The 23,621-nt window shown below is 42.5% G+C and overlaps 1 protein-coding gene across 4 annotated transcripts in view; it reads right to left on the bottom strand.

Moving 5' to 3' along the window:
* Positions 1–3,310: 3,310 nt before the first annotated feature.
* The window catches only part of Klhl32 (kelch like family member 32), a 228,057-nt gene continuing 207,746 nt past the window's right edge, over positions 3,311–23,621 (bottom strand). For all 4 annotated transcript variants that reach the window (XM_048420226.3, XM_048420227.3, XM_048420228.3 and 1 more), the window contains 3 exons: positions 21,487–21,679; positions 19,344–19,438; positions 3,311–8,052 (listed from right to left, as the gene is read on the bottom strand). In XM_048420226.3, coding sequence (XP_048276183.1) covers positions 7,891–8,052; positions 19,344–19,438; positions 21,487–21,679 — 450 coding nt within the window. In that variant the 3' untranslated portion in view covers positions 3,311–7,890. The remainder of the gene's footprint in view (positions 8,053–19,343; positions 19,439–21,486; positions 21,680–23,621) is intronic.

The raw sequence follows: 23,621 nt of genomic DNA, 5'->3' as shown, positions 1-23,621 counted from the left end.
CAACCCTTCCACTTTTCTCCAGTTGTTTTCTCCATTTTTCTCCTCCCATGGTCCCCTCACATGCATTCTCCTCTCATGTCCTCAGTTTTAGATAACTATATCACATACTGACTGGCTAATATTACCCATATTCACATGGGTGTATGACTAACCCCGGGATCAGGAGCAGCATACCAATAACCATGTCACCAAGGAAAACTGACTCTTAGTAGCCTTCAACTTTTGCCTGTAGCACCTCAAACAGGGGTGTGGCCTTATGAGCCTTTCCCCAGGCATGCTAGAATGGGGACTGTCTCATTAATGTGCAGTTTGTGTAGAGACAACTACACTCTTTCGAAGTCATGAGTGCAACATCCCTATCATGTCCAAAAGATACTGAACCTCATGGTATTTCTCTGAACCTCTGGCTCTTAAATTCTGCCCCCTCCTAGCAACGTTGTCTCAACCTTGGGCGTGGGCTTGTGTTATAGGTGTCCCATATGGGGATAGGCACTCTAGAGTCACTTAGTCTCTGTTTGTTGACCTGATATTCTCTGCAAAAAGATGTTTCTCTAGTGAGGGTTGAGAACCACATTCAATGGGTACTTAGAAGACATTTGGATACTATATTAGTTCATTACAAAGGAAGGAGGAGGTTCTCTTCTAGGTCTGTGACCCCTTCCTTCAGCCAAGGGTTCTTTCTTGGCCAGACTTACAGTATAAGGCTTGAGTTCTCTTATTTAAATCCAATCACACAACTATTGGTTACCTGCATAATTGCCACTGTTAACCACATGGTCTGTACTGTCAGGCTGGTCATGATTGTAGTTCTCAAGGTTCACAGTTGGGTAGGACTGTAATACCCTTCTCCATAGTACCTGCCTAGTACCTTCCAATGCTATAAAAGGTAGCCATTGGGGAGGAATTTCTCCGGGCCAGTATACACTTACTTGATTTCCCCAAGTCCTGTGGTCAAAGTCTTTCACCATAGGGTCTTACCCTCAAGTTCCAGGAGACAAGCAGAAGCAATAGTCTGTATTTTGGGGGAGACCCAGGGATCTAACTCAGGTCATCAGACTGTACTCTGTGTGTGTGTGTGTGTGTGTGTGTGTGTGTGTGTGTGTGTGTAAGAGGGGGGAGAACAGAGGCAATGAATTTGAGGAGTGGGGGGGGGGGGTCAAGGAAGAGGTTACAAAGAAGAAATGGAAGGAGGAATGCTATAAATACAGTGTTCATATAAGAAATTCTCAAGCATAAATAAATAAGAGGACAAAGCTGGCTAAAAAAGGGAAAGGAGTACTTGCTGCTCTTCCAGAGAATGTACATTTAGTTCCACACAGCCACCTTAGGAATCACATAATCATCTATACCTCTAGCTTCAGTAAATCTGTTACCCTCTTTTGGCCTCTGCTGGTACCTACACACCACCTGTAGGAAACACAAATGCAAACACACATACACACATATATTTAAAATAAGTGGTTGAGAGATAGTTTTAAAAGTATACAACATCTGGGCTGGGTGGTTGTAGCACACGCCTTTAATCCTAGCACTCAGGAGGCAGCGTTAGCTGCATTTCAGTGAGTGCAAGGCCAGCCTGGTCTACAGAGCAATTTCCCAGTACAGGCTCCAAAACTACACAGAGAAATCCTGTCTCGAAAAACAAAAAGAAAAAAAGAAAAAATGATGTGAAATGTCCTTCTGTGTACGTGTTAATTTTATTGGTTGATGAATAAAACTGTTTGGGCCAATGGCATAGCAAAGTAAAGCCAGAAAGGAAATCCAAACAGAGATAATGAGAGAGGTAGTGAAGGAGAAGGACCCGGACCCTTACTGGTAAGCCACAGCCTTACACAGATTAATAGAAATGGATTAATTTAATATGTAAGAGCTAGCTAAAAATACGCCTACGGTATTGGTCAAACAGTGTTGTAATTAATATAGTTTCTGTGTGATTATTTGGGTCTGGGCAGCCAGGAAACCAAAGGGCAAACTCTGTTTGCAACAACAACAAAAAGACAAAGTATACAACATCCTTTGCAATCAGGGGAATGAAAATTAAAACATCTTACCCCAGTTTGAATGGCATTTATCTGGAAAGCAAATGCTGGCTAGGATGTGAAGAATGGGGAAGACTTATTCACTATTAGAGTATGTCTTAGGGTTTCTGTTGCTATGAAGAGATATCATGACCACAGCAACTCTGTAAGGAGAAATTTAATTGGGGCTAGCTTACAGTTCAGAGATTTAGTCCATTGTCATGGTGGGAAGTATGGCTACATGCAGGCAGATTTGGTGCTGGAGAGGTAGCTGAGAGTTCCACATACAGATTAGCAGGCAGCAGAGAAAGAGTGAGCCATTGGGTGGGCCTGACTTGAGCATTTGAGACTTCATAGGCCACTCCCAGTGACACACCTCTCCAACAGTGCTACGTCTATTCCAACAAGGCCACATCTAAGAGTGTCACTATGGGCCTATGAGGGCCGTTTTCATTCAAACCACTAGAGTGCAAACTGATGTCATCCACAGTAGGAATCAGTAGACCTTAAAACTGAAAGCAGGACTATGGTAAGACACAGCTGTCCCACCTCTGGGCATGCACCCAAAGAACTCTATGTTCTACTTCAGAGATAATTGTTCAGTCATGTTCTCTGCTGCCCTATTCACAATCACCAGTGTCCTGATTGGCTTACTGTGAACTTGACACAAGTAAGAGTTAGCTGGGAAGAGTAAACTCAGTTGAGTAGATGTCTCCCCCAGATTGCTTGTATGCAGGTCTGTCGTGCATTCTTTGGTAACAGATTGATAGAGGAAGGTCCAATCCACTGAGAACCATGTCACTTCTTAGTAGGTGGCTTAGGGTAGTAGAAGAAAGCAAGATGAGGCAGCTCATAAGCAGTGTTCCTCCATGTCCTCTGCTTCTGCCTTGAGCTCCTGCCCTGCCCTTAATAATGGACTGCCACTACAAGCTGAAAGCAACCCTTTCCCTCCCCAGTTGTTTTTGGTTATGGTGTACATCACAGCAGTTAAAAAAAAAAAATTCAGGCAGCCATAAAATTGACAGTTTCTTTCATTTCTTTCAAGTTTCCTTTCTCCAGCCTTGCTCACTTTCTCGGAACACTGTTCATTCTGCTCTCAGGTTCATTCAGCGGGCCAGCACGGTGTATCATTCTTTTCATAATGGCTGAAAATTAATAAATTTAATTTCTATAGAAACTTAAAGCAGTAAAAAGGAAGAAAAATGTAAGTATTGGGCATGTGAGCATTCCAGTCAGATACCTATAAATCACCAGATGGGATGAGTATAAAAGATGAGCGAAGGGCAACAGAGTGATGAAAACGTTTTATTAGACATTAAGATTTAGTTTTGATTTAAACTTCAATTTAATTAGCATCTAACTAGGTAGGTGAGAGAAATTTGGAGGATGATCTGCAAAAATCAATGAGTACAGAGTTCATTTGCACTAGAAAGATTTCATAATTTTAAATGTCTATATATCATTTTTCTCTTAAGTAAAGTCATGTGGTACATGATGTTTCAGTGATAGGACTCACATACCAAGGTAATCCCATGAGATTGTGGCAGATCTCCAACGTCCCTACCACCTAGGTACATTGCCATTGTAACATCACAGTGGAATATAGTCAACACAAGTAGTGACACTGGGACAGGTGAGCCCACCACCCTGCCAGACAGAACTATATATAGCCCGTATAACTATGTACAGTACATACGACTTCATGATAGATGACTTGGTGCTTTGTGTACTTATTACCCCTCTTGTTTTAGATTGTATGCCTACTATATAAAAGTACTCAGAAAAACTTATTGTAAAACAGTAAGCCTTATTACACCAGCACCACATATCTGGATAGCGTCCAGAGGCCACAAATGATTGACTACCACCTATCGTGCTAGTACAATGATTTTGCCTAAGGATGCATTTCTCAGAATACATCCCGGCCATTAAGTGATGGATGGCTGCATTTGACTTGCTTTTCTATCTCAGCATTTATTTTAGAAAGTAGTATTTTTATTATGTCTTGGACTGATGGATGTCTGTTATCCTGTGGCTTCTATCAGACCTTTCCTCAAGTTTGCTGTGTTTGGTCTAGTGGTTTGTTGCATTTGCTTGGTGATTTTGTTTTGTTGACATGGGGGCTCAGTGTATGAATTCAGGCTAGCCACACTCAATCTCAAAATCCTTGCCGTAGGCACTCCAGTGGCAGGAATACAGGTATGTGCTCCACACTGACTTCACTTTTTAAAATAATGTTTTTCTTTATCCACCTGTATATGTGTGTGTGTGCACATATATTAGGTCAGAGGACAACTTGGAGAAATCAATTCTCTTCTCTCACCATGTCGGTCTGAGGACTCTGACGCAGGCCTTCAAACTTGGTGATAAACACCTCTACCATGTTCTTCCTCATTTATAAGATACTTTGTTCTTAAGTAATATTTGGGCTTATTTCCATATGTTCTCAACAAATGTTTCTCTCTCTCTCTTGTTAGGTTTTGCTCTTATTTCTGTTCTTTTTTGAGTGTCCTGCTGTTTAGCCAAGGCCAGCCTTAAATGTCCAATCCTCTACCTCAGCCTCCCACCGAGGGTTTGAGTGAGGGAGTGACAGGTGTCCATCATCAGAATAATCACACAGTTTCCACAGGATCTTTGGCAGTTAATATTTTATCTAAAAGTTGGTATCTTTCTGCACTTTGGGGAAACCCTCAAGGAAGTTTGATCTCTCCACGCCCTACATCTTCTTTCCTGCACTGAGGAAATGCCTAGCCTTCTTAGAGTCAAATATATTGCCTAGTCAAGCAGGAGTGTAAAATGTCAGTAAAAACAGTGTGCTTTATTTAGTTAAAACAGTCTAGGAGTCTAGCAGAATAGCATATTCTTTCTAAAAACAAGAGTTGTGTTTTCTCTGGGATCTTCTGTATGGTGAGCTTACCCGATTTGGTACCACACAATTCTAATTGACCGATTTTATTATTTTACTTATGTGTTTATTTGTGAAAGACAGGGTCAGTGTCTCTGTTTCAGGCTGGCTTCTTTGAAAACTCTTGGTAGCCAAGAGTGACCTTGAATTCGGATCCTCTGACCTCCACTTTCCAAGCAAACTGGGATTACAAGCAGGAGCTCCCACAGCTGAGCCCTAGGCTTCAGGCAGGTGAGGTAAGCACTCTACCAACCAGGCTACATCCCCGTCCTTCCTTAGAACTTTGTTGTGCCGACAGTTACTCACTTTGTTACATGTTATAGATATTATTTTGTATGTAGTTTCTAGGTTGTTTGCCTATAATAAAGATGAACGATAGGTATATCAATTTTAATGTGTGCATTTTACCTGCAGTGTGTCGCTGATTATCCAGCGAAAATAAAAGATGAGCCATGTTACTTAGAGAAACAGTATCTTTTGTTCCTATTGCATTTATAATTCGTGGGAAAACAATTGAAGGTTTCCACTTCTGCGGTAGGTGAAGGGGATGCTATGCATGTACTTAGTTGTGAAGAAAACCAGAAGGTACAAAAGGTGCCATAATCGTGATGTAGTTGGCATCTTACTTTTAAAGATTAGGGGCTTTATTGCATCTTCCATTGTAGATGGAGAGTCATGTCTTTGCCAGCTTTGCCTTTCACAACAGAATTATTGTAGAAACTCAGTTTGTGTTTTAAAGTAGAATCCTCAAGTGATATTTAGGTGCTTCAAAGTCTTTTGGTCTTTTAGGAAAAGTAAAATCCAATCTTTAATTCTGAGGATTGAAAAAAAGACAAATTACTAATGGATACTATACTTGAATAGTAGATAGGTATATAACAGTATTCCAAATGGGATTTGCATATAATATACGTCAACTATAATTCCATAGATTGGTTTCCCCGTTGCAGACGATTTGGGGGAAGGGAACTGTGTGATATGGATCTTCTTTTTTTGTAGTAAAGGCGTGTGAGAGTTTTGATGCTCTTCTTTGATTGGAGATGTGAAGAATATGTCCATACTCGGCAAGAAGTCTGCCATGAACACAAGGAGAAACTAACTGGTAGTTTATGCGGGCTTAAATGAATGCTTAGAAATGAATTCAGAACGTCTAAGGCTGTCATTCGGGCAAGCTTATTTTGAAACCATTTCCTTTCATTCAGGGTATAAGACCTGGGACTATAACGATTTGTTCATTTATTTGTTTGTTTGCTTGTTTGTTTACTATAGCATTATGTATCTAATGGTTTTAGAGACGTCAGTAAGTCTGAAACACTTGTTATCTATGCCTGTATGGTAAGAATTCAGCAGGGCAGGAATACACTTTCGAGACTGACAGAATGTCAAGTTCATTTCTGAAGGCTCCGAGGCAGCTTTTTAAGTGCTTGCAGCGCCTGTCCGCACCAGCAGTCGCTGCTCTGTCTGATTCGAGTTGTTACCTTTCCTCCTTACCCTTCTCATCTCTTCATGTCCTGTACCCAGTAACTAGATCATTTTTACTCTCAGAACCATGCGTTAGGGTATCCTTATACAGTGCTTAACGTTAGTGAGATTGCTAAGATAAACAGATTGTTTTATCTGGGAGGATCATGAGTTGGGGGCCAGCATAGTTAGGTAGCCTATCGAAGCCACCCTAAACAAACAGAAAAGGGTTATTTTTTCATTTGCTTATGATGATTAAAAAAAAGAAGTGGTTCCACAGTTAATAGTTTCTGAGACATAGGCACTGCTGAAATGACCAAGCGGCAGCGGGAAAGCAGCCGTTTCATAAAAATGACCTCAAGTCTTGGCGAGATCAGGAAGACAAACGTGTTGAGTTTATGTTAAGATGTTATTATTAAGATGATTTATTTTGGCTGTAGATAAAGCAAACTCAGAAATCTAAACTAAAAATGAACTGTGCATCATTAAAAGTGGCAGTAATAAAAAATGTACTGGCAGTGGTGGGGAATCCCAGAAGCACTCAGGATTGACATAACCTTTAGTAACTTGTAAAATGTCCAGTAGAACTGCCCACTCTCAGTTCAGACTTACATCACAGCCTTCTGTGGTACCATGGATAGTACAGCTAATTTTTTTTTTTTAAATGAGCATTTAAGAGAATTCTTTCAGTCAAGAATTTGTACAAGCTTAGGGATCTTTGGTATTCCTAGTTATGATAGGTACAGTGTCTTCCTGATATTCTTAGACTCATTTATCCCGCAGGATGTGGTTCAGTTAACAAGGTTCTGAAATACAGTAAAACACCTTAGAATTTGAGTAGCTTTTCTTCTTAGGCAACGTTCTGAGCATTTGCCTAATTCTCACAGCATTCTTTTCAGTTAACGTGGAGATGAGCAGTTACCATCTTTTGAGGCTGTAAAGTTCCCACCCAAGGGCAGAGTAAGCAGGGCTGGAAATCTACCTTTTCCAAGTCGGCTGCTCCCATCACCTTCAGTAACACATGGCACTTAGCGCTTACGACACCGCCCTGCTAACCTCTCCTGAGCAGAGCTGCTGAATGTGACGCTTTGAAAAATGACGCTCTGGTGTTTAAGCAGTGAAGGGCAGAAGTACGGAAGATTAGGAGACAACCAATGCCACTGTGAAAGGTGCCTTACTAACAGTGTCACGTGATCCTGGATGGCGCTGATAAGAACAGGGTAAGAGAAATGTCTTAAAGATCCATGAAACAGTAATGTGCCCACAGGACAGCATTAAGGTGCACCACAACAAAAATTATACATATGTGTATTAACATACATGGAAAAGAATTCTCACAATATGTTTTAGAAAATTGCTCTTTTTTTTCTTTTTTGCTAGTATTTAGACAATTTTAGACCTGTAAAACATGACAGGGAAGCATGGAGCACTGAGGATGTTCGTGGCCTGTATCCAGATGTTAAGCTCTCCTTCGGGCTCCTGATGCTGTCTAACGGTGCTGGCTTCTCAGACAGTGCCGATTCTGTGATGAGGCACCTGCAGGGTCTGAAGGTTAGGGCACGTGAAATACGGAGCTGGAAGGAAGCATGCTGCTATGCCATTCGAAGCAAAGGGCAGTGTAGGTCCATAGAACACCTCTTCTTTGCCTTCTCTGCTTACATCCAGCACCTGCACAAAAAGGAGGGATAAATTACTCAAGACTGCCTATGCATGGAAGAGAGCACCCAAGGCATTACTATTTTCTCACTGTGTATACTGGTTACTTTTCTGCTGCTGCGTAAAGATATGATGACCAAAGGCAATCCTTACCAATATGCCACACAGGATTGCCAATCCTGACCAATCTTATGGAGATATTTTCTCACTGGGTTTCTTCTTCTAAGATAGCAAAACAAAACAAGTGGCCCTTTTTCAACTTGTCATATGAACATATTATTATTCAACTGTAATACTTTTTCATTCATTTCCAAGATCTCATATTAATACCAATATCTCCATATAAAACGCATTCCAAACTTAGAGTCCTGTGGTCTTTAAAAATTCAAACACTTTAAAAGTTCATTCTCTAGTTAACAAGGAGAGTTTATGGGTGGACACCGGGTCTCCCTGGGAAGAGGACATAGAGGAGATTTTGTGAGCCCACTGAAGGCAGGTTGGGACGGGAACATGAGCGATGGGATTGGCTGGGGCCCTATAGGGGAGAGTGCTGAGGAGACTGCTGGAGGAGGAGCATTTCAGGGTCAGGCTGAAGCCTAGTGCAGGGGACTCTCCCAGGAGTCTATGGGGGAGGACCCAGCTTGACTCCTAGCACCAGTGGATAAGTAGCCTGCATTCGCTCTCTCCTGCGACCAGACTGGTGCCTGGCCCAATTATCAGGGAAGCGTCATCCAACCACTGATGGAGGCAGATGCAGAACCCACAGCCAAATATTAGAGTTCAGAATCTTGTAGAGGAGGAAGGGAAAGGAGTGTAAGAGTCAGAGGGGTCAAGGACACCATGGGAAGGCTCACACCATCAACTAACCTGGGCTCATAGGGGCTCGCAGAGACTGAACTGAAAACCAGGGGGCCTGCGTGAGACTGACCTGGGCACTCTGCAGATATGTTACAGTCGTGCAGCTTGGTCCACTTGTGGAATTCCCAACAGTGGGAATGTGGGATGTCCCTGAATCTTTTACTGACTTTTGGAACCCTACTCCTCATATTGGCCCCTTTGCCCATCTTTAATACAAGGAAAGGTAGGTACTCAGTCTTACTGCAACTTGATAGGCCATATTTACTGATACTCACAGGAGACCTGCCATTTCCTGGATGAGATGGAAGAGGAGGGGATTGGGGCTAGGGGTGTGAAATTGGGGGGAGAGAGACTGGAAATGGAGGATGGCGGGGAGGCTGTGGCCAGGATGTAAATTAAATAAATGAATAAAAAAATAGTTCAGTCTTTTAAAACAAAACAAAATAAAAACAAACAAACAAAAAACAATAGGAAAAAAACACCTAAAATCTCACAGTTCAAACAAAGCCTCATTAAAATATCCAAAGCTTCTAAACTAGGCTCCTGTAAAATAAAGCCACAAGTTGACCACTTTCTTACTCCAAGAGGGGAGAACCAGGGCACAGTCACATCCAAATCACAGCAAGATCAAAGTACAGCAGTGTCTGATATCTAGGACTCGACATCTTCTGGGCTCTGTCTCTGTTTCTCTAGCTCTGGTATCTGCAGCACACACAGCTTGTCACAATCTCGGGCTGGATCCACCCTACAGCTGCTACTGTCCTTTGCAGTCATCCTATAATACTCGTGTCTCCAAAACGCTGGGGTCTCCACTGTATCTGGGCTGTACCTTCACCAGTAGCCTCTTCTGTGCTCTCTACAGGGACTCTGACTCTGCAACATGGTGACCGGTCTCACCGCCTGTCCCTTACCCCTCCAGTCCTGGGGTTTCTACTGCAACTGAGGCTGTACCTTTACCAATGTCCTATCCTCTTCCCACACAGGCAAAATGTGAGCAGCTCTCAACGACCCCTTCATGCTTTTAAAACCGGTACCACCTGAGAAACTTCTGTACATTACCAGGTTCGGCTGCCAGTGTGAAATGGAGCCTTCCCGCTCCCCTCTCTGGACCACAGCATCTCAGATTTCACCTTGATGGTACTGATGCTGGTCTCCCCTTTAATGAGCACCAATTCCTCAGCTCCAGCTAACCAGGATCAATTGTCCCCCAAAGCAAAGATTCACTTTCCTAGTTCTGGTCTTTTGGTAATCTTCAGACCCAACTACCCAGAACCAATGGATTCTTAATTCAAAACATCTAATAGCTTGACAGGGTCCTTTAGGGACTCTTATACTTCCCTCGGAAACTTCACAAGTCGGGCCTCCACCATCTACACCACTCTCAGGTTTATCTTCTTAGCTCCCACAACAGATTGTGAAGCTCTGACCAGTCAATGCCTTTTCCAGCCCAGAGTTCAAATACCACATTTCTCCTGAACATACATGGTCAGGTCTGTCAAAACAATATTCCCTGCACCTGGTACTGATCTGTGTCTCAGAGTTTCTATTGCTGTGACAAACATTATTGCCAAAAGCAGTCTGGGGGAGAAGGGGTTGATCTCAGCTCACAACTCTTAGGCCACACTCCATCACAGAGAAAGACTAAGCCAGGACCTGGAGGCAGGAATGAAGCAGAAGTCATGGAGGGATGCTGCTTGCTGCTTGCCTGCTCCTATGGCTTGCTCGGCCCACTTTCTTTTGTGTCCCACGGCCACTAGCTCATGGGTAGCGCCACCCAGAATGGCCTAGGTCCTCCACATCAATCACTAATTAAGAAAATGCCCAGCAGGCTTCCCTACAGACCAGTCTTAGGGAGGCATTTTCTTGCTGGAGATTCCCTTTTCTCAGATAACTCTGGCTCATGTTGTTGACAAAGCACCTTCTCACCTCACACCCCTTCTGTCTCAACTCCTCGTGTTCTCCCCTCACCCCACCCTGCAATATCAACTTAGCTCTGTGTCTCAGACAATTGATCATATGAAAATATGAATTTCTTCCCAATAACAAAACCATTATTGTTCGCCTTTTGGCTTCAATGCCCTTGTTGGTTTCAACTGCACATCCTAAGGGAACCCCTCACTTACTCTCTCTCCTTGAAGGCTTGGATATTTTTTCTGCCATCCATATAGACAAAGCTGGTATACCCTCCTCTGGTCTGTTTCCATCAGATCTTTTTATTATTTTTTATTTTATTCTTTTTTTTTAATCCCTCCTCAACCCCCAGACAGTGTTTCTTTGTAGCTTTAAAGCCTATCCTGGAACTAGCTCTTGTAGACCAGGCTGACCTTGAACTCACAGAGTTCTGCCTGCCTCTGCCTCCCGAGTGCTGGGATTAAAGGCGTGCATCACCACTGGCCGGCTTCCAACAGCTTTTTAAGGGGTTCAAATAGCCTAGATGAAAATAGTCAGCTGCTGATGAGCAGTTTGCTTCAGGGTCAAAGCCTTCCATATTGAAACTTCTTAAGGAATAGGATGTAAAAGGGAAGTAAAACAGGATATTTGAGGACAGGATGTCTACATGGAGGTGAAACCATGGGATGTCCTAAGAGATGAAACACTTCCATCCTCAAGGGAAGCTCCTAAAAACAGGAAGTAAACAACTCCAAATGGCTCCAGGGAGTCCCTGAAACTGACCTGATTGGTTCTTTAGTCCTCTCCTTCCCCAAAAGTACAGAAACAATAAAGACTGCTAAGAGTCCCTCTTGGTCAAGCCAAGATTCCCAGAAGCTCACACAAGCAGAGCTGTGTAGGAGAGACTCAGCAGCCTGGAAGAGACAGAGACCAGTCAAACTGCCTGGAAGAGTTGCAGGCCTGCTGAGGCACCAGGAAAGGACACTACCCAAGCTGTTGAAGTGCCTGAAGACTGGGAAGTGAGCTCCAGGTTCCCAGCTTTTGGAAGCTGTTATCCATGCTGGGTGATGCAGTTGTCTGAGTCCTGTCTGCTCCTCTAAGTAATCTCTCACCCACATTCCTGTGAGTAACCCCAGTAAAACTCATTGGTTCACCAATGACTTTGGTCTGTCCTTAGTTCCCTATGGGGGTAAGTAGGCGTTTGCTCACATCTCCTCGGGGAAGAGCATCACACAATTACAACCATATTAACCCAAATAGACTTATTGCTGAATTCTGAGCTTCCTTATTGCCAAGAAAGAAGGGACCTCTTCCTCCAGGAAGAACGCGCTATTTCTATATGAACCAGTCTAGAGTGGTCTGAGAAGCAACAAAACTGTCTTCCCCCACTCCCCTGAGCCTGAGCATCTATCTGAACGCTGCTGACATACCAACTCTAGGGGGTGCTGGCTGCCCTGGCTAGCTCCTTCCTCTTCCTGGTAGTCTTTAGGCCCCGCCTCCTTAGTTCCCTAGCCTATTTTGTATTCAAGAAACTGAACTCAAGGACACCACCAAAAGACAGGTCAACAGCACCCTCCAAAATTTCTGATACCAAAGACTGCTTCAAAGACCTATCTCTGCTCAGTGAGGCCCTTGTATAACACCAAGTCACGAGAGCAACAACTGGGCTTCCCTTTCTGCCTGTCTTGGCAATGTTAATAATTACAGCCATGTGGTTGTGTGAAGTGCTACCATTTGGATTAAACAATAACAATCCATAAAGTAAAATAACTGGTTTAGATTCTAGTGTTTCCTAACCTATGGATCCCCAGAAATGCACTGATCCGCTTGTGGGGGCCAGTCATGATAAGCTATGTCTGACCAGGTCACCCAAAGGAAGTTCTTTACTTCCAACCATTTATCACCTGCCAGAGTAGAACTCGATAAATTTAATAAGAGGCCCGAGTCTCAGTAGTTTACCCTGAAGCAATATCTGGTAGCAGAAAAAAAAAAAAAAAACCCAAGCTGAGATAACCCGACCATAGCCCAGGAGCAGACCGTTCAAAAGAAATGCCTGGCATTCCTCTGTAGACCTCACCAGGACAGCCCTAGACAAACGTCAGCCAATCAGGGGTCCTGAATCTCAGAGACTCCTCACTCCCACTTTTACTACTATAAAAATCCAAGTCTAATTGAGCTTGGGGCTCTCCGGTTATTCCAGTACCGTAGACATGCGGAGAGACCGAGTTTGCAAACCTGATTAAAATAAAGGCTCTTTGCTTTTACGTGTGGGACTCGGTTTTCTGGTTGACTTTGAGGGGACTTGGCGGATTTGGGCGTAACAACCTCATACCCTTTAAGCCACTTCCCTAACAATGACCAACCACCAGCTGAACAGGAAAACATTTCGGTCCTTTTCTGTCCCTTTCATGCCCTAATAGTAGCCCAGCCTGGAAGTGGATTGCTGGCTCCGCTTCTTGCTCTAGTGCTCCCTCTGCAGGCCGTCTCCCGAATAACGCCTGTGCTGTTCTTGATTAATCACTCAGTCCCTTTGTGGTTCCTTCTTGCCAAATACTCATCAAAACCATACCAGGTTAAGTACTGACTTCAATTTACAGAGAAGAAAACAAAAAGTTAAATGGCTTTCTCAGGGTGAGCTGGCTGTGAACGGCAGCTCCAGCCAGTATTTTAATCCAAGGATGTAGCAGAGAAAAGCAAGAACTTAGTGCCTTCCCCCAAATGAATACATTTATAGAAGTCAAAACAACAGTGAGGTAATCACCCCGAGAGCTTCTGTGTGGTTCCCTGGGCCAACAGCGACTGCATATGTTAAGCAGATATAATGTATTTAATCTGGGAAGGAAAAAAGAGAGCTTTTGGCAGATTTTCTCCAAAACACTCCCCTGTACTGGCAGATAGAAGACATGTGGGAAACGGCAGTGCCAGACTGGCAGCATATCCCGCAGCCAAAAGAAAGTGATCGGCAAGAGAACAGCAGCAGAGCGATCCGGAAACAGACGAATCACCTGCACCCTCCCGGCTGCCCGTATGGACTAGTCACCCTAGGCACACCAGATTAGAGTCAGGCGCCACGCCAGACATCCACCTCCGTGCCCACGAAATTAATAAGAGCGCCTTCACGTTTGTTTTCTGCAGGATCCGTATCTGGCAATTGTATTACCAGTGGTTCTCAACCTTAATATTCAGGCAAATATTAACGTAAGAGCTTCTCCGCTTTCCTCCGTCTGCCCGGCCCTTACAATGAGTGGAGTGGCAGATGCTAACTTAGTAGTGGTTGAAATGGCTCCTCATGTATGTCACCCCTGGTGGCTGACCCCACAAATGACTGTTAAATGAACCTGGATTGGAGACCAGAGCAGCGGTCTGCGAGACATGAGTATCGGCTGGTATTTTTAAAGAAAAAAAAAATTAGTTTTGGGTATTATTGAGAGACTCTCTCAATAATTTAACTCTCTCTAAACTATTTAACTATGATCTTCACTAATCAGTCCTGCTATTAGACTACTGGTTTCCAAATTAATCTTGGATCATGAGCGATTGTGGTTTGTGACAAAAATTTAAACTTTGATAGTTTTAGCTTATATGATTCTCACCAACACTCTCTAATTTTCAACATGGTCTATAGTTAGGGGCTTAAACTGTCTAACCAACATTTCCTCATGGCCAGCACTGCGGTCTTCCACTGTCTTGCTTCTCTATGGTTATTCTTCCAGCAGGTACTCGTCATGTGAGGGGAGAGGCCTGCTTTTAAACACTTAGCTGGTCTCTCCATGCACTGATATATTACTGTGAGTACAGGAAAATAAATAGATCGGCAGTCAGCAGCGCAACAGAAATATGTGAACCCTAGTTAACATGGAAAGATACCCAGAAAGTAGTTGCCGATAGCTGGAATGTAAGACACATGTCGTAGAAGGATGTTGTTGGGGCTAGAGGGATGGCTCAGAGTTTAGAGTGGACACACTCTCTCAGAAAAGCAGAGTTCAGTTCCTAGAACCCATGTTGGGAAATTCGGAAGTATTTCTAACTCCAGATCGAGGTGGATCCAGTGCCTCTGACTTCAGTGAACACACGAACTCACATGCTCAGAGGCATACATACATACATACATACATACATACACACACATAGTTTAAAAATAAGTCTTTACTATGACCCAGAAAAACCACTTTGGGGTATAAACACAAAGGATGCTCAACTGTACTACAAGACATGTGCTCAACTATGTTCATAGCAGCATTGCTTCTCATAGCCAGAACCTGGAATCAACCTAAATGCCCCTTGACTGAAGAATGGATAAGGGAAATGTGGTACATTTCCATAATAGAGTATTACACAGCAGAGAAAAATAATGACATCTTGAAATTTGCAGGACAATGGATGGATCTAGAAAAAATCATATTGAGTGACGTAACCCAGACCCAGAAAGACAATTATCACATGTACTCACTCATAAGTGGCTTTTAGACAGAAAGCAAAGAGAACCGGCCTATAATTCACAATCCCAGAGAACCTAGACAACAATGAAGACCCTAAGAGAGACATACATAGGGAGTAGAAAAGGAAAAGATTCCCTGAGTAAATTGGGAGCATAGGAACCAAGGAAGAGGGTTGAAGGGGGAGGGGAGTGGAAAGGAGCAGAGAAAAACATATAGCTCAATAAAAATCAATAAAAAATAAGTCTTTAAACTGCTGTTGTCCGTGACGATTTTGTTTACAAACCTCTCTCTAAGTGATATGCTGATACAGACCCATCTATTAACTGTAAAGGCTCTTGTAAATGCTTATTGGGCTGGAAACATGGCTCAGGGAATAATGGGCTTGTCCTGCAAACATGAAGACAAAAGTTCAAATCTCCAGAACCCATGTAAAATTCAGACCAATCTGGTGGCCAACTATAATTCCAGCACTTGGGAAACAGAGGCAGGCTCCACCCACAAGCTGGTGTATTAGAATAGCCTCATTGGAGTGCCAAGTTCAGTGACACATCCTGTCTCATTAAATAAAGTCTAATACAACAGGAAGACACCTGCAAGCAGCTACAGGTTTCCATACACCACACATGCAAGTGTACCCATATGCAAATATGCCGACACACACGTGAACATGCGTACTTATGTACAATCACACGACACAGACACACAGCAATGTAAAAGACGAAAGCAGAACCAGAAAGATGGTTTAGTGGTACACATGTTCCCCGTTAAGCCCGATGACCTGAACCCACATGGTAAAAGAAAATCAACTCTGTAGGTTGTTCTCTGACCTCCACATGTATACCACGGCTGGCAGGTGAATGTACCTTCAACATACATACATACATACATACATACACACACACATAAACGTAAAAACGTATTAAAGAAAGAGAAAACATTTTCCACACATTTTTCTAATTCTTTGTAGAACCAATGTCCTAGCCACAGGGATAGATAGAGTCACCAAGAGGCTTGATTCTGTTCATCAGTATTCCTACTGAAATGCAGAATTACCTGTGTTATTTTTAGAAAAAATGCACTAATCTATTTCATTATGTGATCTTCAAGGTAAAGTTTATTCCATTAACACAAGCACTTATTAAAACGTTTTAAAAATCTGTTTAGTATTACCTTAATACTGTGGAAGCTTTTGAATGTTGTGTCCTCAGTGGTTTAAGATATACTTGCACACCTTCATTTTGTGAATAAAAAGTTTGTACGGGAACAACCAGACATTGCTAACAATGAATCAGTGGACAAGGGATGGAGAAATGGCTTCTTGTTGATGCCATTTCTTGCTCTTGCAGAAGACCCAGGTTTGATTCCCAGGGGATCTGATGCCCTCTTCTGGTCTCTATTGGAACTGCATGCATGTTCTGCCCTCACATACAAGCAGGCAAAACGTTCATGCACAGCAATAAATAAATAAGAAGTTTTGAAAGAAGTTTAGTGCACAAGGTTAGTGAACCACTTAAAAGGAAAAATTATTTTGGGATAAGACAAATTTCATCACTATTAAGTGGTTTTGTTTGTTTCGCTTTTAAAGTGTTCTGTCTTACACATTAACTTGCCGAAACAGACCTGAAAAAAATATGACCACATTCTGCTCTCCTAAAATTGGCATGTTGGAAGAGTTTCTTATTTTTTTTTTCTTGGAGTTTTAATTTATTTCTTACTCTAGAGCTAATCGCACTTTAATGCTAGTGAAAATATACTCATATGCACCTCGAGTTTTGCAACTTAATAGAAATTCAAACTAACCACTGCAAACGTCACCTAAGGAAGTTTTAGCCACTTCCAGCACAGCGTTCTGGCACCACGGAGCACTCCCGCCCAACCCAATGTCGTCTCAGTTCTGAAAAGTGGGGAAGAAAACCCGAAGGCCTGAAAAGTGCCAAAAACATCCTTGGGTGAGGACAAGGCAGTCCTCGGGAGAAAGTGGTGCTCGTTGGTTAGTATATCCAGGTGCTTTTTGTTCTCGCATTTTTCTACCATATTACTGTTTCCTAGTCATTACCTTGCTCTCATCTTTTTTGTCTTTTATTTGGGGTTTATTTTTAAATTTATTTTCTAACTTGCTAAGCTACATTTGCCCCACATTTTGCAAAACTTCTTTCATCTTTACAAGATTCTAAGGTTCTTTGTTTCGTTATGAATTTCAACTCAGTTACATGGCAGTGTGTTTTATTGCCCCAGCTCTGGAGAGGTTTAATTTTGCATTTCTTTAAGTTCAAATTTGTTTGCACTGTGTTAGCAACACATAAGACAGTTTTTTAGATTTCCCACCCCACAACTTTATGTAAAGCATGACTGAGTTTTGTGAACATTCCCTGTGTGCTAAAGCAAATGAATTCTAGCTATTCCCTGTAAAACTCAGGTCTGTTCAACCAAAGATGGCAATCGTATTTTTCATATGGACTTGATCTCTGTGAATAACAGAAACATGTAAGGCTCAGGAAAATCTGTGGTGAGACAAACCAAAAGGAGAGAAGACAAATGATGGTATAAAAATAAAGGAGGACCATAACTAACGTAATCCAGCAAGCAGACATCAGCAGACAACACGGGGCAGTTCCCTAACAAGCACATGCCATAACCTTATGAGATGCATGGGAATATTCCTTATGAGGTCTGACTGAAAAAGAAACAGTTGGAATTGCCACGTGTGGTGGTGCACCCTTTTAATCCCAGCAGTCTGGTGGCAGACAAGCAGGTCTTTAGAGCTCGAGGCCACCATGATCTACATAATGCCTTTCAAGCACGCCAGGGCTGTAGAGTGAGGTTGTATACTGTCTCAGAGTGATACTAATAGTAATAATAATGATGGCGATGATGCTAGAATCATTCTGCAGCCATTAAAGATAGTATTCAAAAGTCTTCTCACAAAGAATTAGGTTAAAAAACTTTGAGGTGTTGCAAGGATGTGTTAGATAAGTCAGGGCTAAGGCGCGTCAAGATTTTGCTAGAGAACTTGTGAAAAAGAAAATGGGTAAGAATTACAAAGAGCACTTGGAGCTACATATAACAACAAAGTGCATGTTTCTGCCTGGAGAGACCCAGCTGGCATCCTGCCCGGGCAAGTTTGCCTGGTTCACTTGTGAAATGCTAGGACTATTCTTTGGGGCAGAAGCTGTCCTAGCAAACTACCCATAAGCCACTCCTCCTAGGAACCTCTGCCAGGAAGGAAGAACGTCTCTGTGGGTGACAATTATGAAAATGAAGAAAATGAAACGTACAAAACGCAAGACGATGGGGTCACTTTAAAAGTGACCATTGCCAAAGTATCTTCAGACACACTGATGAATATCTTGCATATCACCCTAGAAACTTCATCTGCCGATGGATGGAGATTGAGACAGAGACCCACATTGGAGCACTGGACTGAGCTCCCAAGGTCTTAATGAGGGAGCAGAAAAAGGGAGAACATGAGCAAGGAAGTCAGGACACGAGGGGTGCGTCCACCCACTGAGACGGTGGGGCTGATCTAATGGGAGCTCACTAAAGCCAGCTGGACTGGGAGTGATGGAGCATGTGATCAAACCGGACTCTCTGAATGTGGCTGGCAATGAAGGCTGACTGAGAAGCCAAGGACAATGGCACTGGGTTTTGATTCTACCACATGTACTGGCTTTGTGGGAGCCTGGTTTGTTTGGATGCTCACCTTCCTAGACCTGGATGGAGCGGGGAGGACCTTGGACTTCCCACAGGGCAGGGAACTCTGACTGCTCTTTGGACTAGAGAGGTAGGGAGGGGGAGGAGGGGGAGGGAAATAGGAGGAGGTGGAAATTTTTAATAAAAAAAAAGTATTAAAAAAGGGGGTAAGCTACCCAAAGTTCTCCATTTCTGGTATATTTTATAGACATTTTAAAGTTTGTCCCCATCTTAATTTTTTAAAAGGTCTCAATCATTTGGCAGGCATCATTTCCAGATTCTAGGATACAGGCTGCAGCAGCTACACAGAGAAAGGGACCTTAAGCCTCTTTCTGCACATTAAATCTCTCCTTCTGCAGCTGAATTGCAAAACATAACCTCGCTGAACCACTTGCACGAACTTCAAAAGGATCTCCAACCACTCACCTGGATACAAGCCAGAGGCTCATTTGTCCAAATTGAATATCCACCAACTAAATATATTCTCCCATTATGGACAGCGACTCCAGATTCATTCTGGCCTAAAGTAAAGAGAATTGAATAAAAAGAAAAAAAGTTTCATTTCTTACATGTTTTAATTAACCCTTTTGCCACTGAGGGATACAGTTTCCCCCTGTGGCATATTTGTATACTCCACAGGAATTTTGCAGCAATTAATCACTGTCTCCAGAACGAAAATGAATCAGCCACTACTTCTCTCACTAGTTAGGACCAGGCCAAAATATCTATTACCAGCACCTTACTAAGTGGAGCACTACAGATAGTAGTAGCAAGCTATGTAGGACCAATAATTCCATATTATTCTGTATGCCATTGGTCCGTGGTGGTGGAAATCGGGGATATTTGAGATACGTAAAACATCCGTTGTGCTCCATATAGCACTTGTGCCAACAAATATAGACAAGTGCTTAACTTGAAAAAGTCACAATTGTAACCCTAAGGCATAACAGAGGCATGCCCGCATCAATGAAGACAAATGGCAGACAAACACAGATAAAATTGCGGCCCTTTTTCCTTTACATAGTCAACAGTTTTAAGATTATATTAAAGTTCCCAAGCTGAGACCAGTCTACACAATCCCGAGATACTGACACGCCAAAATGATGAAAGGATTCCCCTCCCATTTCAAAAAAGAAGACAGGATAACTCACTAGCACACACGCTCCCCTGCAGGCAAGCAGAGAGTGAAAGTCTCTTTTTATTGATGAGCTGGCACGGGATTGACTGGAGTAATAAATAAGTTGGAGGCAGAATCACAGATCCAGGGATCTAGGATCTAAGATGCCACTCTGCCTGAGAGATCAGAACTTGTAATAGGCCTACAAATCATTTCGCAAAGAAGAGCTTGATACAAAGCAGCCAAAATCCTTGGTTGTGCTCCCCATGTGGCCTCCCAGCAGCATCCGTGAGTGACTGGATGCCCACTGTGCATCTTAAATGTCTTCAGGAGCTAGGCTAACCCACCAGTTACAGACTGTGATTTTCCTGACGTCACCCAGGATCCTGCCATTGCTGGATGTTTACCATAGGAGCCGATAAGAATGACAAAGTTTTCAGCTCCATTTTGGACATCGGGGTAAGTGCATTCTTACTGATTCACCCCATCCCTTTCTGCGAGGAATCCACATCTCTGATTGCTCTGCAGAGATGTACAGGTAGGGCATCTCTGTGTGGCCGAAAAGACTCTAATACACACAGCGGCTCTCAAGTCTGATCTCTAGGTTGCACACAGACACACTATACAGCCATGACAAATCATGAAGACCACCATTTTCCTGACCTCCCAGAAGATAAAAGAGGAACAGGTAGTGAGAAGTGGAACTTCTTGGGCTTGGGGCTCAGTTGGTAGAGCGCTTGCCTAGCATGCATGAAATATCGGGTTCAAATCCCAGCACTATATACAATTGGGCATGGTGGGAAACAAATGTAGCCTCAGTCAAAGGGAAATTGGAGCAAGGGAAACAGAAATTCTTTGAAGCTGTTCAGATGTACATGAGACCGTGACTTTTAAAAAGGGGGAAAATAAATATTAATTCTTGGTATCTTTTCCCTCCTACATGTATCAAAGTCTGACATGGGTATTACTTGATGAAAAGTGAGTTGACATGATTGTCTTGGTCATTTGAGAAGGTACACAAAGGCAAAATAGAAACTAGATTCCCAGCCACCCGAAGGAGCCTAGACTCTAGCTATAAATCATGCATGTCTTCCTGGGTAACGAAAACAATCTGGATGACTCACTGCTCACAGAATATGTAGAGATGTACCCTAGATGTCCAAGAAACGAGTCTGGGGATGTTTTGAATCTCTATTCTATTATTTGTTTTGGTTTTTATTTTTAGACATTCAAAAAGATTATTTTATTTTATTTTATTTTTATGTGTGTTTTGTCTGGGTGTGTATCTGTGTACTTACTACATGTGTTCCTGGTACTCTTTGGAGGCCAAAAAAGGGCACAAGATCCCCTGGGACTGGAATTACAGACAGCTGTGAGCTGTTACCAGGGTGCTGTGTATCAAACCTCCAGCCCCTATGCTTGTTTCTAAATTGCTTAACCAAAAATACTTGCCGGTCAACAAGTTGAAATTACAGCGTGTCCACTGGTCAGTGTCAATGTTGTAAGAATCTATATGGCGCACGAGAATCCGGTCATTATTGTAGTCTAGGTCATTGCCTCCAAGAACATAGAGTTTCCTCTGGACGGCGGCCATGGAGTGGTAGACCCTTCTCTGGAGCATGGGGCTACGGCTTATCCACTTATTCTGAAACAAAACAGAACAAAACAAACAAGAAAAAACCATTCAGGGGCATTGGGTTAAAAAGACTCACAAAGAGCAAAGGCCGCGTGCCTCTCCAGCAGTTAAGAACACTAATGCCAAATGATCTTACTTGCATATTATTTACGTGTTGAAAGGTGTGGTTTTCATACGTGACAACAAGGAAGAATTACATGGTCCTAGCTTGTGGCTTCCATTTCAAAAAAGAAAATTTGGTGGCTTTGCATTTTATAGGGCATTTTGCCTTTTACAATGCCATTTTAAATTTCATGATGCTTAGGTCACGGAAATTACTTCGGTTTAAGCACACGACTGGGTCCAGTGTGGAAGATAATGTAACAAGCAAAAAACAGTCTAGATCGAGACTGTGTAAGACATAATCCACATGCAGACACACTCCCACCCCCGATCCTCTACTCCCGAGCTCATTTCTTTATCTCTTTATGCAATAAAGGCTGCATGATATCCACTTATGATGTATCACATCATAAGTCTCACATGTAATAAATGTCCAGAACATGCTCACTGTTGTAAAAATACAGAGTTTGAGAACATGTGTGGTGCATGTCTTTAATTCCAGCCCTCAGAAGGCAGAGTCAGGCAGCTCTCTGTTGAATTCAAAGCCAACCTGGTCTACATACTGAATTTCATGTCAGACAAAGCTACATAGTGAGATTGTGTAGCAATAAAAGGGGCAAGGGTATATACACGTTGAGTAACCAAGGTCCCAGATAAATTAAGGTGAAGGAAATTTTCCCATTCTCTCCAAAATTAACCTGAGATCAGAGGACAAGCTAAAATTTGTTTTAGTAACAACGTTTCCTTTCTATCTGAATCTTCTCACACTTTAACACTCTGATTTATGTTCTTTGTCAAATAGGATAACTAGGTCTAGACATATTTATGTATATTGGTAGAAGGTCAAGCTTTATATGACAATGTTAAGGAATGGTAAAATCTTTAATATTTGGCTCTAGATCACCCTCAATAATAAGAATGCTAAGTTCAGCCCCTCTTAACCTAAGATTCCTTTTTAAAATGCAATAGCAACTTTAAAATTATCCGAGAATCAACCATGACTTTAAATTTAAATCGCATTTAACCAATTGACAGACAAGTAAACTGAGTGATAGATTAATAAACAAACCCAACTACTTCCTTCCTCATAGACATTCGGCATATAGGAAGAACCTCATTTCCTTTTGCCAAGACAAAATTGGATTGGAACCAGAAAACTCATATGATGTTTTGCATGCACAGAATTTCACCAGTTCACAAAGCTGCAAAGAAAGAAGCAGACTACAACACAAACATGCATGGATAAACATTGGCATATATACTATAGGCACTTATCAGTATAGGCTCCCACACTGGGGCATGTATTCACTACAGGAACACATACTGTGGCGTGTATCTCTTAGAGGCACACACACCATGGCATCTATATACTATAGGTACACACTATGCAACCCTGTTCACTACAGGCACGCATATAGTGGCATTTATTTGTTATAGGCATGTGTTTGCTCATTTCTAATTTCTCAGAGTAAACTGCAGAAAAAAAAGACATTGTTTAGTTTGAGAAGCTTATCCTGTTGGGTCCCTCTGAGCACAGCATCTCTACAATCAAATATACGGTCTTTAATAAATAGTCAAAGCTAGATTTCAGGCATTTTGCTAAGAAATATCTTTAATGCATTATGCTTGAGTGAATTTTAAATTTCTGACGATGCTTATCTTGGGTGCTCTCTCTGCGATAACCTATTACAGTATTAGGAATCAGTGTTTGCATTAGCAGTCCAGTCCCCTGCCACAAGACTGTAGATGCCATCTGGTTTGCAAAGCCTGCCTACATCCCCTGATTATATCTTTAGCTTCCTTCACTGCAGTGCCTGCCAGGTGAGCCGCCACCCGCTGCAAAGGCAAA

The sequence above is a fragment of the Myodes glareolus genome, chromosome 16 (assembly GCF_982192425.1).
Source record: "Myodes glareolus chromosome 16, mMyoGla1.1, whole genome shotgun sequence".
Lineage (NCBI taxonomy): Eukaryota > Metazoa > Chordata > Mammalia > Rodentia > Cricetidae > Myodes > Myodes glareolus.
Note: the sequence above shows the minus strand (reverse complement) of the source record. Positions and strands in the feature narration are given on the sequence as shown.